The following is a 16,487-nucleotide window of genomic DNA, read 5'->3' as shown; positions in this document are numbered from 1 at the left end:
TACCGAAAAAAAAATCATCTCAAAATTGGAGAAATGATCGTGTAACGTATATACAAAAAATATACAATCGATTTAAAAACTTTCTCCTATTTTAAGTCGGTTGAAAAATGATGGGATGTTTATGGGTAGACAATCACAATTATTTCTCTTTTAAATACTCCAGCAATCACAGTCTCAATAAACCAAAGGAATTTCATCATTATTAATCTTTAAAACTTTTAGATTCTCATGCTAATAAATTTTCAGACTTTCTATACGCATTAGTAAAACTCTTCGTTCAGTTTTTATACTTTATATTTTTATACTTTTTATACTGTAATATTGAAAAAATCTAATATGAAAAGTTGAATTAGGATGAAAAACCTATAAAAACGACGACCTTCAACTTGAATATAAAGGGTGTTCCGGGACTTCATGCAAAAAATCAAGGAGTAGAAGACATGAAAATAATGCTGTCATATAAAAAAATCTATCCTGAGTTATAGGTCTTTAAAGTTGCGAAATCAGGACTTGAATTTAAGTATAATTTCTAAACTATACAGTCGAACATTTTGAATTTTCAATGGATAATTACGAATGTCCGTGTAGTATAGTGTAGTGTAGTGTAGTGTAGTTTAGTGTTTGATGAGGTAAATAATTTTACACTGTTAACAATCCGCAACTTTCACAGGGACAACCTGTACAAGCTAAAGGAAAAATTACTTTCTCAATCGATTTTTTGACAAAAAGGTGCTCTTTGTTTAATTCGATAAAATTTATGGTTTAAGAGATATGTAGATTTTTAGATCGTTGTGCAATCCAAAGAAACCGTTCGCCCTAAAGAGAAATTTTGATAAAAATTTTCATAAATTGTAACCATTTATTGAAAATACCTACAGGAGGTACAAAAACATAATCAAACATTTCTAATTGAACTGCAGACAGTCGAACATCGTGTGACTTAAGTAAGGAAAAAAAATTAGTTGGCTAGCGTCACAATGGAAGTTTATTCTATCGATCATTTCGTTCCTCATGTTTACCAGTGTTACATATACCAACCTTTTAAGATACTCCTAAAAAACGAATTCATTGTATTTAAATCTGGGGAACATGGTGGCCATACAAAAGGACCTTCCCGACTAATCCACTTATGAGGAAAAATATTATTAAGATGATTTTTTACAGCATTTAGGAAGTGGAGAAGGGCTCCATCGTGCATGAACATCTGCCTCTGCGAATGTTCAGAGGAATATCACATAACATTGGTGGGAAAACATTTTGGAGAAATTCTAAGTACCGTTGACTATTTAGGTTATTATCATAAAAATATGGACCAACTATATTATTATCCACTATTTCTGCCTAAACATTAACACAAAATCGTTGTAGATTCTTTGTTTGAATTTTAAGGATTTTCATCTGCCCATTAACCTAAATTATGGGAATTAATAAAAATGTCTCGTATGTAACCAACTTCATCAGTAAACAGTACTTCTCCAACAAATATATTATTATTTGAAACCAACGAGTGTAGGACATTCTTGCTAGATAATCCTCTACTTCCATGGCATGCACTTACTGGATGTGAAAGGGGTAAAGAAGTTGCTCCTGGAGAATCCTATAAATAGTAGTCGTTGATAGGTTGAATTGTTGTGACATTCTGCGTATGCTAGTTGTGGGATCAGTATCAACTCCATCTAATGAATTTTGCTCTACAGCTGGTGTTCCTATAGTTGTGTATATATGTTGTATAGGTGTTCAAATGCATGTTGGCATATTCACTAAGGACAATTCTACCATGTTGAAACTACGATGTGCTAATTATTAACTTATTTTATTATCATTATTTATTTCAAGTTTTTGCTAATGCTAGTGTTATGATCTTCGATAGTATGTAGTACAAATTTTAATTTGTTCATTCATTAGTTCTCCAAGTATTTTCAATAAATAATTATAATTCATGATAATTTCCTTTAGAATGTTTCCTTGGAATGTACAACGACCTAAAAATTATACATATCTTTAGATTGTTCAGGTTTTCCCTGTAAAAGTTACAAATTGTTAAGCATTGAGCTTGAGACGCCACTGGCCTTCAGATAGTAGTGTAAAATTATTTATTTCGTCAAACACTACATGGACCTACGTAATCATCTAATAAAAAATCATAGTGTTCAAATGTATGATTTAAAACATATACTCAAATAAGTTCTGATTTCGCTCAGCATTATTTTCATGTCATCTACTCGCTCCCGAATTTTTTGCATCATGTCCCGGAACACACTGTATATTTCAATTGACAAAACTGTAATTCAAAGATTTTTAATAAATAAAATGTGTATGTTTTATAATTGTTGTCTCACTTTCTTCGAAAGTATCACTATACAAATTTTTTTACCATTTAAAATTTTTCACAAAAAAATGCTCAAAGAAGATATAGAGGAAAGTTTTAAAAAATTTTCCAAAATTCTTTAGGATTTATGTGAATTGTCTGTTGACTACGTCTTCTCGACGTCCACGTACGTTCATTAGTTTACTATGCAGGTTGGTCTCTTTAGTTATATTCTAAAAGGATCTCACCTCAGTCGCCCTAGTTTATTATGATGTAAATAAATCAGTGTTTCATACTCACATAATGCGTATCGTCTTCTTCATTATACGCCAACTTAACTATCCCATAAGATCCCTAGAAACAAAGGAAATAAAAATGAAATCGTATTGCAAATATGGAAATATTTCTTTTTGAAATGTTCACTGCTTAGATCTTTTAATATTCAATTCCGTGAATAACTATAATGTTTAAATATATAAATAAATAAATAGTGACAATTTGCTTATTTATATTGATCTGTAGATCACCTTCATCATGAATATCAGAATAAAGATAAAATCAACTTGGAACTTTGTTCTAATAAGAAAAATTTATTTTCCTTAATTAGGTAATCAATTAAATTATTTGTAGTTTTATTAGAATTGTATTAGAGCTATAAATTTCACTTAAATTATTTAGATCTTTTTTATCATTCATAGCTTTTTCGTTCTTATGAATGTGAACCATTTCTAAAAATTCCCTTTTTCGTATATTACATTCCGTTTCAAGAATTTTTGAATCTTTATATTAATTTATGTTTTTTTTGATATTTCATGGTTTGTTAATATAGTTCTATTTTTTTAACGTATTGATGACCTCTTAGTCTATTATCTAAATACTGAGATGTTTTCCCTATGTAGACAGCGTTACAATTAGTAACTTGATTGAAGGCACTTGATATGAATTCTTTAGTTTGTTGGTGTTTTAGTTTAAAATTTAGTGAAATATTTGGATAATATATAATATATAATATGTCCTTTATGACTTATACTAATGTCATATTTATTAAAATAATTCGATAATTGTTGGGACTTTCCCAATCAAAAAAACATAAATTCATTTATAAAGATTCAAAAATTCTTGAAACGGAATTTAATACACGAAAAAGGGAATTTTTACAAATGGTTCATATCCATAAGAACGAAAAAGTTATAAATGATAAAAAAGATCGAAATAATTTAAGTAAAATTTATCCTTGGTAATCAATGTCCTTCGTATGCGACCGTGAAAAATTCGACTGCAAGCTCCAAAAGAGGTAAGTTTTCCATTAAAGATGATGATGATGATGATGATGAACGATCAGGAAGGCCAGTTTCTGTGTCAATCCCCGAATATATCGATGCATTTCATGATTTTATCAGACAGTCCAATTGGGCGTACATCATATAGTTCAAGTCAATTTGGACATGAGAAAAATTGCTGCAAAATGAATCCCCAAATGTTTGAATTGTTACAATGGATGAGATTTAGGTACATTTCTACGATCCAGAAACAAAGCAACAATCGATGGAATGGCGAAACTCTGGTTTTCCAAGACCTAAGAAGTTTCGTGTCCAAAAATCTGTTGGAAAAGTTCTTGCTTCAGTTTTTTGGGATTGCCATGGAGTAATCATGATTGATTTTTTGAATGAGGGTAGAACAATAACTGGAGATTACTATTCGACATTATTGACCACTCTACGGGAAAAATTAAAGAGAAAAGACACGGAAAGCTATCCAAAGGTGTTTTGTTTTTGCAGGACAACGCCTCTGCATACAAATCTCATGTTGCCATACAAAAAATTCGTGATTTAGGGTTTGAATTACTAGAATACCCCCCTTATTCACAAGATGTAGCTCCGACCGACTATTATCTCTTTCTTCAACTGAAAAAAAGTTTAAAAGGACGTAAATTTTCTTCCAACGAGGAGATAATAAAAGCTGTGGAGGTCTGGTTTGCCAAGCAAGAAAAAACATTTCTATAAAAGTTTTAAAGACGTTGCAGGTTCGCTGTAATAAATGTGTCTAATTAAGAGAAGAATATGTTGAGTAACAAAATATTTTGACATTGAAATTTTGTTTGGTTCTATAGTAGGCTGAGAATTTTTCAATATATCGTCGTATATATAATAAGAAAAATTAATTTTTTTTCAGTCCTTACATCTCAATTATGTAGCAGCATTAATCAATCAAATTATTGTAATTTTATTAGAATTTTCAAAGTAGAGCTATACATTTTACTTAAGTTATTTAGGTCCATTTTATGATTTATATAAATTTCTCGAATTTTTTATTTCTTAGACCTTTTGATATATTAATCAATTAAATGTTGTTGATTTTAGGTCTCTTCTGTTTAAAAATAGTTTTTTTTAAATAATTTTTTAAAGATTGATAAAAAATAGAGCTATAAATTTTACTTACATTATTTAGGTCTTTTTTTATCATTTATAGCTTTTTCGTTCTTATGAATGTGAACCATTTCTAAAAATCCTCTATTTCGTATAATAGATTTTTTGATTCTTCATAATTGAATTTATGTGTTTTTGATATTTCATGGTTCGTTAATGCAGTTTTATTTTTTTTATCGTATTGATGACCTTTTAGTCTATTTTCTAAATGTTGAGAGGTCTGCTCTATGTAGACAGCGTCACAATTACAAGTACAAGGCAATTAATATATAACATTACTTCGTTTGTTTTTTGGTGTTATAGATTTTAATTTAGTGAAATATTTGGAAAACGTATTATGTCTTTTATGACTTTGAAGATCATCAAGTCTAGCGCTAATTGTTATGGAATATGTAGAAGAGAAGATACTGGATGATACGGATATTGATGTGGTGTTTTTCAAAAGATACGTTGACTACTGTTTAGCGGTAATTCCTAGTTACAAATGCAATACATTTCTTGATCACTTTAATATATTAAACCCAAGTAATCAATTCACTTTAGAAATTCGAAAAAACGAAATTAATTTGTTAGACATGACACTTATTAAAATCAATAATAAAATAAAAACTAAATGTTATACAGAAGAAACATGGTCTTGAAGATATCTTAATTATAACTCCAACTCGATCCTAAAACACAAAAAAACAGCGTCGTTATAGTATTAACAGATACAGGATTAAAATTAACTTCTCCAGAATATCACCACGAAGTAATAAAAAAACTCAAAAATACTTTGAAGAATAATCAATATCCAGAAAATCAAATTGATAGAATCATCCGACAACGCACATATAAATTACACAATAAGAACAATATAAATCCAACTAGACAAATAAATTCAAGTAAAGAAAAAGTTACATATTATATAGCAATCTCCTATACAAACCAACTATCAGAAAAATTGAAATACATTTTTTCGAAACATAACATCAATATAAGTCATAGATCACACAACACATTATCATCTCTATTCACTACACTAAAAAACAAAACTAAAGACACTAAAAAATCAAATATATATTCCATATCATGTCTGAATTGTCCTAAAAATCATATAGGAATGACTACACCATACTTGGAGAACAAAATAAATGATCACAGATACACAGATATACCAAAAATGCATTGACTGCTCTACACAAACACGAAAAAAATTAGCATCATGAATTTGATTTTTAAAAAACGAAAATCTTAGCTCAAGACACGGACTACCAAAAATTATTAATCAAAGAAATGATATACATAAAACAAGATAAGTGTTTTGTGAATGATAGACAAGATATAAAAAATTTCATCCAAATTTACCATAAATTGATTAATTAGTTTATTTCAATCTACCTGGTATAATATCGTAGAAGTTTCGTATTGGGAACGTGGCAATGAAACACCAAAGTGGATTAAGTTTTATATATTTTCCAAGCTTTCGAATACTTATATATTCATAGGGACTGAAATTATGGTCAAATACATTATAAGAAATATGTATGAATGTATAAAAATAGTAAAATTTTTACTTAAAATAATTAAATAAGATTTTCGGTGGTTTTGAATTGGATTAATTGTAAAAATTTTGAATTCATAGGTTTTAAAATTCAATATTCAAATGGACTTTGATAGAAATATTGATTAATTGAAATATTGATTCTGGTTACTATAGGAATTTTTATTAATTTTTGATTGGTTTGATTTTAAATGACGTTGAATTTTTATACGTTAGATAAGGACAAGTTGTAATGAATGATGTTCAATTTTACATTTTAACTTTGCGAGTAAACATCAAAAGACACAATACTAAAGTCAACGTGGATGAAGAAAGCACATCTACTTACACAAATAATGAAGTGGCGTCCTAACAGCATTAAAAATAGTTGATTGAGGCTGTGAAATATCTATGTACTAAATTTCATATTTATAATGTTAATATCTGCAAAACATATAAGGTGGCATATCTGGATTTGAAAATATGAAGAGGATGATAAACAACGTGAGCTAATTTTTAAGCGAATAAATTCAAAGTAGACTCATTTAGCTAACAGGATAAATATGTTAAGTGTTAAGTTGGAATTTTTGAAACCGTTGGTGATATTCATACTGAACACACTGTTTGAACTACCACTACACCAATACTCACAATTACACTGACACATGTTTGATATGTTCAGTATATTGAGAATTGGCACGGATGATGGCCATTAATTGATGCCCGTTGCCGATGCTTCTTTACTGAGTGTTTCCCTCCCAATCCCTTTCATATCTTGTAGATAAACTTCCTCTCCTATTTCGACATTTTTATATCCTAATGCGAGCTATATGCATTTATAAATATTAAATGTGATTCCTCCAGCATCCCGAAGTATTCCATCCATTCAGAAACTGGTAAGACAAGGAATCGAACCAAGCATGGTAGCTTGGGGTATGGTAATGGTGAAAGCCCTCAGAATGAACGTGGTTGAACTAGCCCTTGACTCAGATATTTAATATCTGATGGTGACCTTCGATCAGAGACAGAATGGAAACAACAACTGCAAGCAGATTGCCATAAGGCACGAATTGCTTATTAAAACTGCTGAAGAACGGTCGGAGGAGCATGGAGCCTGAAAACCAAATTATGAACTGGTTGTTGAAATCAGTTATGCGACCTAACAGAAGCTATCAAAAATCCGAAAATTGGAGAAACAACTCTAGCTAAGCATATAGCTCATTTAAAATATGGACGGACCGAAAAATCGATTATTGGCGATCACGCTGCCAATCATAATCATGAACTAAATATAAATAATGTGAAATTGTTAAAAAATGTATCCAATCATGAGCTTATTGAAATTTTTAAATGTGAGAACATTTTAAATAGTGACAGAGAACCAAAATAGTTCTATAGTTCAATAGTTAAGGGATAAATGTAAAGATTCACGCCAATAGGATTTTTCCGCTGGAATTCTTTGTCTCGGGGGAAACTTTATTCGTATAATATACACAAAACATACCAAAAAGAAGGTCAACTTGTATGTAAATCTCGGCAACACAAATTTAGTTCTGCCACCTGCCAATCGTTACGTTAGTGTAATAAAAATATGTCATTACTCTCAATGTCAATATGTCATTCGTCATCAATTTTTGAATTCCCACTTTTCTGATGTGTGTTTTAAATGGGAAAAGTTTTGTAAAATTCAATGCTGAACGCCAAATTATCGCTTGAGTGAAAATCATTTTCTGTAAAGTTATTTTTCAAATTGCAATAGGAAACATTTGAAGCATGAAGCTATTCCATCTATTCCTACCTCCCATCTGGCTTCATTTTCTACTTCCGAAAATGAAAATAACAGTTACTCCAAAGTTCATGACAGTATAGTAAACCAAGAACATTCATATACTGTAAATGGAAGTATAATGGACACCGATATAATTTTGGGGGGCATCAAATTGATAGTTCGAGTTTTCATAACAACATCTGGCAATTTACCTATAGAAGAGCTATTGGAGTTTTTAAGTGAATTTTCAGATTCCATTGTGACAGAAGAAATTAATACTTTTGACAAAAAAATCGGGTTTTTTGAGCAACAACAATTTAACACGTAAAGAAATGGTTATGTATCAAGTTAATCGGAATACATTAGCCAAAATAACAAAATTGAACAGTCTAGAGAATAACAAAGAGCAGTTAAAGACATTGAAGAAGCTGTGTGAAATTGGAAAATTTGAGTGTATAGAAGAAAATTCAAATAATGTAACGAAAGAATTCATTTACTCACATTTAAGACATATTTGTAGACAGAACGATGGACTATACAGGATGAAAAAACTTTATCCAATCTTTAGTCTCCAGTCTCCAGTCCTAGTTTGTATAGAAATTTATCAAATTATTTTTAGTTGCCTTCATTTACAACCCTAAGAGGAATTTTGCCAAGAATACTTTTTGAAACTGGTATTAATAGTACTATTATGGAACATTTGAAGTTCCAAGTGAATAAAATAAATGAACTTGATCACTGTGCATTATGAAATTTTTCTGTGTATAGCACTGTACTCCAGAAGCAGTCTACTCCCAACGAGGGAAGCAATATTTGATGAAAATGAAGGACGAAGAGAATAATGTGGGATCAAAATTTGTTCATTATAGAAGACCGATTCATTTTACAATTATTGATTTATGTTCACATAGAAAATATTTATACTTGTTTTTTAAAATTTTCATATTTTTATTATTTATATATCACACTTTTTAATTTTTTTGTTACAAAAATCAGTATTTTGTTAGTTCTTATATTATATAATCATGTCTACGTGTCATCATCATCATGTCATAATCATTTTGTAAATTGGTATCTCAGTTCTAAATAGTTTTTTTTTATCGGAATGAAATCGGGAAAGTGCGAAATATGAACTGGATGGAGATGAATAACATAGACTGCAGTCGATTTTCTTTGTTGTAAATTCAAAAGAACCGCGAAAATAGATTAGTTCTACCACCTACCATCGAGGTCACTGGGATCGAAAATCCGCCATGTTGTTTCCACTGAATAACAACTAAGTTTGCATTCCTTCTTAGGGCATGTTCCGTGATAATATAGGTAAGTTAAGTGTATAGATTTTATATCACCATCAGTCTCTGTAGACGATAACTTATTTATCGAAACAGACAGTGTAATTGTGAGCGTTGGTGTAGTGGTAGTGTGAATAGTGTGTTGTGAACGTCACAAACGGTTTCAAAATTTAAACTCAATTTACGTTCCGTGTTGGGGTAACTGTGCGATTTGAAGAAACTATTTTAGTATTTGACAGCTGAATTTATGAATTGCTAAATATGTATGGGGATATTATAGTGGACCAATTGTTTATTGATAATATGTAATGAAATGAACTGAAATTTGAAGTACATGAAATCAAAAATACAAATGCGGAAATCCAAACTATGATGCATAAATTGAGTTGTGTGAAATTACTCGAGCCTATGAAGCGGAAGTAAAAAATTTGATGATCAATTTTTTATAAATAAAAAGATTAGTAGTGACGTAAAATTGAGAGCTGAAGCTTGCTTCGTAATAAAACAAAGTTTCTCATCTGACAAATACAAGGTACGCCATAGTACTGATAAAGGATTAAATGATTAAACGATTATACGAAGGTAATATTGAATCAAATATAACTTGACTATCTCACCAAAGGGTGCCTGGGAGTTACGATCAACCATTTTGATTGCTCTCCTGAAGGCTTGGACGTACATAAAATATACGCTTACTTTCCTGCTTTTTGTTTGCGTAATATAATTGCTCCTACTGCTAACGCAGTATATTCTCATAGGAGTTTTTTTATTGGAATTTGTTCATTTTACTAGAAATTTCACAGGACAACAACTTAAATATGTTTGCTTCTGTTGTTGCTCTGATATACACGGAAGATTTATATATTGGTTGCTTCCTGTTTATACATTTTGGAATCAATACAGAAACAAAATAAATTACCCACCCGTTGGTGGAGGCTCACCTTAAGAAATTATAACCCTTTGGTGCATGAAAAAATTATTTTGTTTACCAATACTCTACGTATTTATATAAAAAAATAATATACGTATTCTCGGTACCCATTATAATTAGTATTCCAATTAATCAACTAATTGATTATGAAAACATATTTGCAATGATATCTGGTTTTTGTCATAATTTCTTTCAATACATTGATTGTTTATATATGATTGATATATAAGTATTATAATACATAATATAAGCAAAATAATTTTAAATCATAACATACACTCGGTATTTAATTCTAACTCATACAAGTATTTAGTTTAACAAATTTATAAATGTAAATAAATGTGTTATTCACTGTTTACACTACCACTACACCAACGCTCACAATTGCACTACCTGATGCGCGTTTCGATAACCAAGTTATCGTCTTCAGACACTCAAGGTAAACTGTTAAGTGAAGGTAAACAATTTACCTTGAGTCTATGAAGACGATAGCTTGATTATCGAAACGTGTGTCAGACAATGTAATTTTGAGTGTAGTGGTAGTGTAAACAGTGTGTTCAATAATTCATATATACAGTTTATTTCAAATATATAAACGTAATGTGAAAATTTTATAGAAATAGTGCTCTGGTTTAAGATCAGTGTTTTAAGACCAACTTAATAAATTGATTTTATCTGTTATGGAAATTTACTATCACATTAACAATTTGTGGTAAATCGGGGTACTGGATTACAGAAATGAGAGACACAGCTTTGTGAAATGAATCATTCTACGAACAATAAATTCGAATATGAAATTTACGATCTAAGAAGTTGATACTTCTAGGATGCTGAATTTAGTAACCGCCTCTTGTTATCAGTAGGCGTTATTAGAGAAAAAAATTTCGCATGTATTTCAATATTCCGACGTAATTGGCACTAGACAAATGAATTTTTTAATTCAACGAAATACTTGAGTCGCTTCTGTCACAACACGTCCTTGAGCCTATTCATAGCCTTAATTTTAAAGTTCCAATTTAATGATAAATTATTTCTTAACACCTAATTACTTCATTCACTCCAAGTATGAATACAGTGTGTTTCTAAATTCACGCTCCTATGAATTTAAGCCTCAGCCTCAGCCCTCTCCTTTCCAAAATATCACCCTTAAAAAGTGGTCACTAAAACGAATTTTTCATTTTTTTTGTCTAAAATTTTGTAATGCTGGAAACTTGAAATTCTGTAATTTTCGTGCACTCACAAGGACTATATGAATATATACAGGTACCCTTATAATCCTTAATTATTTATCTGAAAGTACTTTATCATGTTTTAGAGTAAGTGTAAGTAAGTTAACAACAGTAGAGAATAAATGTCATATATGCAAGGTTTCTAAATTCATTCGTCAAACTACGCGTATTTTTTCAATATTCCTGTAACATTATACAGTGGTGAAATTCGCAAACTCTTACTTTGTATCATATCAAAACTTTGTTTCAAGATGAAGTTTAATGGAATGAAATTATAACTTGAAACCCTTATTTTATTTACAAACATTTTTTTCTCAAAATCAATAGCTACGGAGAAAAAATAACAAATTGATAATACTTTAATAATTAAGTGGAAAACAGTGAAGATGTGAAATATAATATGATTCATAACAAACGCTGGAAATAACCTTCTCTAGCTGGTTTTTAGTTACAAACTTTTAGAATATTACGCTGCTGTCACTTCGACAATTCATTTACTGTGTTTACCTAATGTTTATCTAAATTGTAGTAGGCTAATATCCAACACAGTTTTTCATAGTTACCAATCGAAGTATACTTGTAAGTTTGTAGGTTGTTATTTTTGCGTTTTCCTGTGTGTTCTGACAAGTGTACAAACGCTGAAATGGCCGACATTCATTTTGTGTATGGTATGGCAAGGTTTCAAGCTGTTTTACCTAGAGATTAATACTCGAGACGCTACAGTACATCCAGGCAACATTTAAATGCAACATATACCAACCGTTGGATTGGTCGAGGAGGGCCCCAGCATTGGCTCCCAGAGTTAAATTCTTGTGATTTATGTTAAAAGAGTTACCTTAAATCATTAGTCTACACGGCTCCCACGGTTGGTATTAACGATTCGAAGAATCGTATTCACTATTAACTAGTGACACCATACGAAATACACTGAATAGTCTTTGAACGTATATAACAATCAATGAAACATAGGCTATGATCATTTATTTTGGCTAGAGGTGACAATTTCCAATATTTATTATGTATCGTATTCCATTTTACATATTTACTGTTTTCTTCTTCATTCATTGAAAAAATTATAAATTATGTTGTTTATTTTTTCTTCTGCATCTATTGATTTTGCAAAAAAGAATTTAAGAATAAAATATATTTTTTAAATGAAACAAGGATTTGAAGTTATAGTTTTATTTCATACAACTTTTGATATGAAGTAAAGTGAGAGCTGCTAATTTCACCCCTGTATATTATAACAGGGATATTGAAAAAATACCCTGTATCTATGACATTTAATATCTATTGTTGTTCACTTACGCATAAAACGTGATAAAGTACCTTCAGATGAACAATTAAGGATTATAAGGGTGCCTGTATTCTACTTGTTGATATCTGAAAGACTTGTTAAGTTGTGGTAATTTCGTTGGAGTTCCAATTAGTCCGAAAGGCAGCGACACTTTTTGTGTAATTATTCAACTCAGGTTTAAATAAACCAATGAAATTCCTGAATTTTGTGTAGTTATTGTGTATTGTTAAGTAAATACACTCTTGACAACGTAGTATAATCATTTTGTTACATTGTTCGTTAAAAATAACAGTCAAACATACCTAAGTTTCGTTCGTTTTCATTATGAAGTGGTTTGATCAGTTAGTTATAGTAGTGGAATAAACAAAGTCAAACACGTACATTTCGAAACAGTTTATGTGGTTTTATGAATATCGAAATCATAAACTGTGTTTTGCAAATTCGAATATAAAAAGGAGTAGATATACTGAAACATTCAGAGTTTAAAATGGATCGTTCAGAAGCAAGAGAAAATAAGGAAGGTACAGCGGAAATAATATGAAAAATTTCTGATCAACACTTCAGGAAAAAGGTTTTTTAACAGTTGAATAGAGAATTAAATCTTTATGAAGAAGTAATTTTTGAAAATTTTAGAAAGGCCCACATAACTAATTCCAAAAATAACAAATCGCTCAAAATAAAAATAAATTCCCCAAATTGTTTTAAATTTTGATGAAAATACGCAAAAAAAATTTATATTATTGACATAAAAATGGAGCAATCTTTTGTTTATTGCGCTGTTTCCAAGAAAAGTTCGACAATAACGATCAAAATACGGGACGAAAAGATTACAATTCAATGAAGTGAAAAACAGCACATGGTAATCAACGTACATTTGATTCTAAATCGTTAACGCCAAACACAGTGTTCATAGGTTAGTGCCTAGTAGGTCTTTTACAAAAAAAATGTTGAGCTGCGAACATTACTTATGAAAAATATTGAGCCAAATATTCCCAATTATTACAAATAGTCTCCATCCAATGCTCCATCCTCGTAAGTCACTCATAACCAGAACATTTAAAATCGTATCAAACTCAGTGAGATGCGCAATTAAGATATTATTGAAAAGATGAGAAATCATCCATCTAACACTTCAACGATTAACATTTGAAACGTTGTGACTATGTTAGTCACAATTCTTTGACTGAAAGTTTAGGAACTACTATGTTAGGAAAAATAATTAAAACTAAACTTAATTACATTCTTTTGTTCATTTCACTTCCTTGTTTGACTGTGTGTTCGCAATCTCTCTACACAATTATGATTTGAATTTTAACGTACTTAAACATTTTTATTCTTGAAAAATGGATGCTGTTTCTGTTACTAATATTATATTTAATTGAAACATTTACTTCCAGACATAATAATTAATTATAATAAGCACTATAATTTGCAGGTAAAATTGAGTATTTTGAGTACAAATACAGATTATAGATGTAATCAAAATTTGTACTGGCATCAAACTGCTTACGGGATAATAGATAAATTAACAGATGACATAGCAATTAGCAGAAGAGTCAGACAAGTATGCAGCCCATCTCCACTTCTATTTAACCTCTAATCTGAGGCTTTGAAAATCATGATAGAGGAGTGAAAGTAAACGGGGTCGGGTGTTTATAAGCATTATTAGATACGCAGACGACTCATTATAAGACACTTTTAAGAATTTACAGCAAATTATCGACCGACTAAACGGTGCTGGTAAAAGGTGCGGATTGAAGAAAAACCGCAATAAGACCAGCAGATGTAAAGTGAAGTTCACATGTAGAACTCTTGGAAGATGGTGGGGTAATACGCTACTTTCGCGTACCTCAGAAGTTGGTTAGACGGAGACTGGGTGAATAATAGAGAGGTCAGAGACTGAATTGACCCGCAATTATTTTTTCGAATTCAAGAATATCCTCACCAATAAAGATATTACCTTCAAACTAAGAATGCGATACATCACAAGTTACAATGGCAGGTCCCAGTCCCAGAAGATTATTCCAGAAATTGATTTCTTCTATATCTAAATTTTTTTCTAGTGTATATTACAAGAAGAGAGTAGTGGAAATCATTTGAAAGTATTTCGCGAAGCTTCATCAGGAAAAGTATTTTCAAGATTTTAATCGAAAAGTAGAACCATTTGAAGACGTTGTTTGTGAGGATACAAGTAACACAAGTATGACCAAAAGAAAAAAGCTACATGCGCTTCCAGAGAGAAGAAAATCTGCAATATAGTGGAAAACTATGATGAAAACTCATCGGATGGCTTAATAAATCATTCTAGCAAACATCTGCATCGGGCTTTCATGGTGTGGTAACGAAGCAACCTTGTAGAATTTTTCGAAGTACATACTTATTATGAATGTACGGGAATACAACCCCAAATTATTCAAAACTCAAGAGAAAATCTGACCGTTGTTTCTAAATGGATAACAACAAACAATGAATTTCAAGACAAGTATACTATAGCAAAACAGCACCTCAAAATCGAAAACATTGTCCAATATGTATCAACCAACTCAGTAAATGGACACGTCCAGACGGACAAAATATTGGGATTGATATCAAAAAAGCAAAAAAATGCAATGCTCCTTCCCAATCACATAAAGTCAACTTACAGGTAATTATTCAAATTATTGATCATTCTTCAAATGAATCTCTCAAGCCATACCTAAAGCTGATCAATGAATAATAAACATCGTTTGAAAAAATTGTTCAGAATGAATTAATGTTCAATATTAATTGAAAATAAATGATCTATTTTTTCCGTACTAATTTGTCTAGAATTTAGGTTTATTTTCTATAAAAATAAGTTTACAGTAATGAGTTATATTTGAAACAAATTATCACGAAAACCATATAAAAAAGACTAAGTAAAAAGTTAGAAAATGAATGATTTATTATCATTGTCAATAATTATATAGTCAGTTGTATTATCACAACAGCTTTGAAAATAATCGATTATTTTACGTGTAATGAGACGTAATTTCGAAAAATTACGAAAGCGTAGCAAAAATGGGTTTTCAAGGATTACGTCGATTTACGAGTAATAAATAATAATCGATTATCTCCGATTGCTAGCGCACTATTAGTTACGATTATATAATGAATAAATTAAGGATCCAATTGCTTTGCTTATTTATAAACTCGAAGCTATTCTGAAGAGATTAATTGTGAATTTTAGTTATTTTCTGACTTATTATTTTGTGCAGATTACATATCATGAAATAATGAATTATGAAATTAAAAACAGCACTAGTTAATGAACCTACATCTGATTCTAAATCGTTAACGCCAAATACAGCGTCTGTCTGCCAAATATCCCTAATTATTACAAACATTCTTATTTCAACGCCCAATATCCCAAAATAAGAGAATGTTTCAAGAATTTTCCTATAGTCCTGTAAGAATTAATTAAGTGAATGCACACGTGCATTAGATGAAAGTGTTGGAATATATACAAAAAATAAAGAGTAATGATCTTTAAAACGCTTCTCCGCTATTGCATTGGTATTGGCACAATAAAATAACACATAACTTATAACCAGAACATTTAAAATCGTATCAAACTCAGTTAAATGCACAATTGAGAGATTATTGAAAATATAAGAAATCATCTATTAATCTAACATTTTAACGATTAACATTGGAAAAGTTGAAACTATGTTAGTCACAATTCTTTGACTGAAA

At 30.3% G+C, this 16,487-nt stretch overlaps 1 protein-coding gene across 8 annotated transcripts in view; it reads right to left on the bottom strand.

Moving 5' to 3' along the window:
• Window positions 1–16,487, bottom strand: part of LOC130441295 (calcium/calmodulin-dependent protein kinase kinase 1) — a 539,168-nt gene that overhangs the window by 140,314 nt on the left and 382,367 nt on the right. For all 8 annotated transcript variants that reach the window (XM_056774909.1, XM_056774907.1, XM_056774910.1 and 5 more), the window contains one exon: window positions 2,609–2,662. In XM_056774909.1, the coding sequence (XP_056630887.1) occupies window positions 2,609–2,662 (54 nt within the window). The remainder of the gene's footprint in view (window positions 1–2,608; window positions 2,663–16,487) is intronic.

Source organism: Diorhabda sublineata, chromosome 3, assembly GCF_026230105.1.
Source record: "Diorhabda sublineata isolate icDioSubl1.1 chromosome 3, icDioSubl1.1, whole genome shotgun sequence".
Classification (NCBI taxonomy): Eukaryota; Metazoa; Arthropoda; class Insecta; order Coleoptera; family Chrysomelidae; genus Diorhabda; species Diorhabda sublineata.
This window is presented reverse-complemented; position numbering and strand designations above follow the sequence as displayed.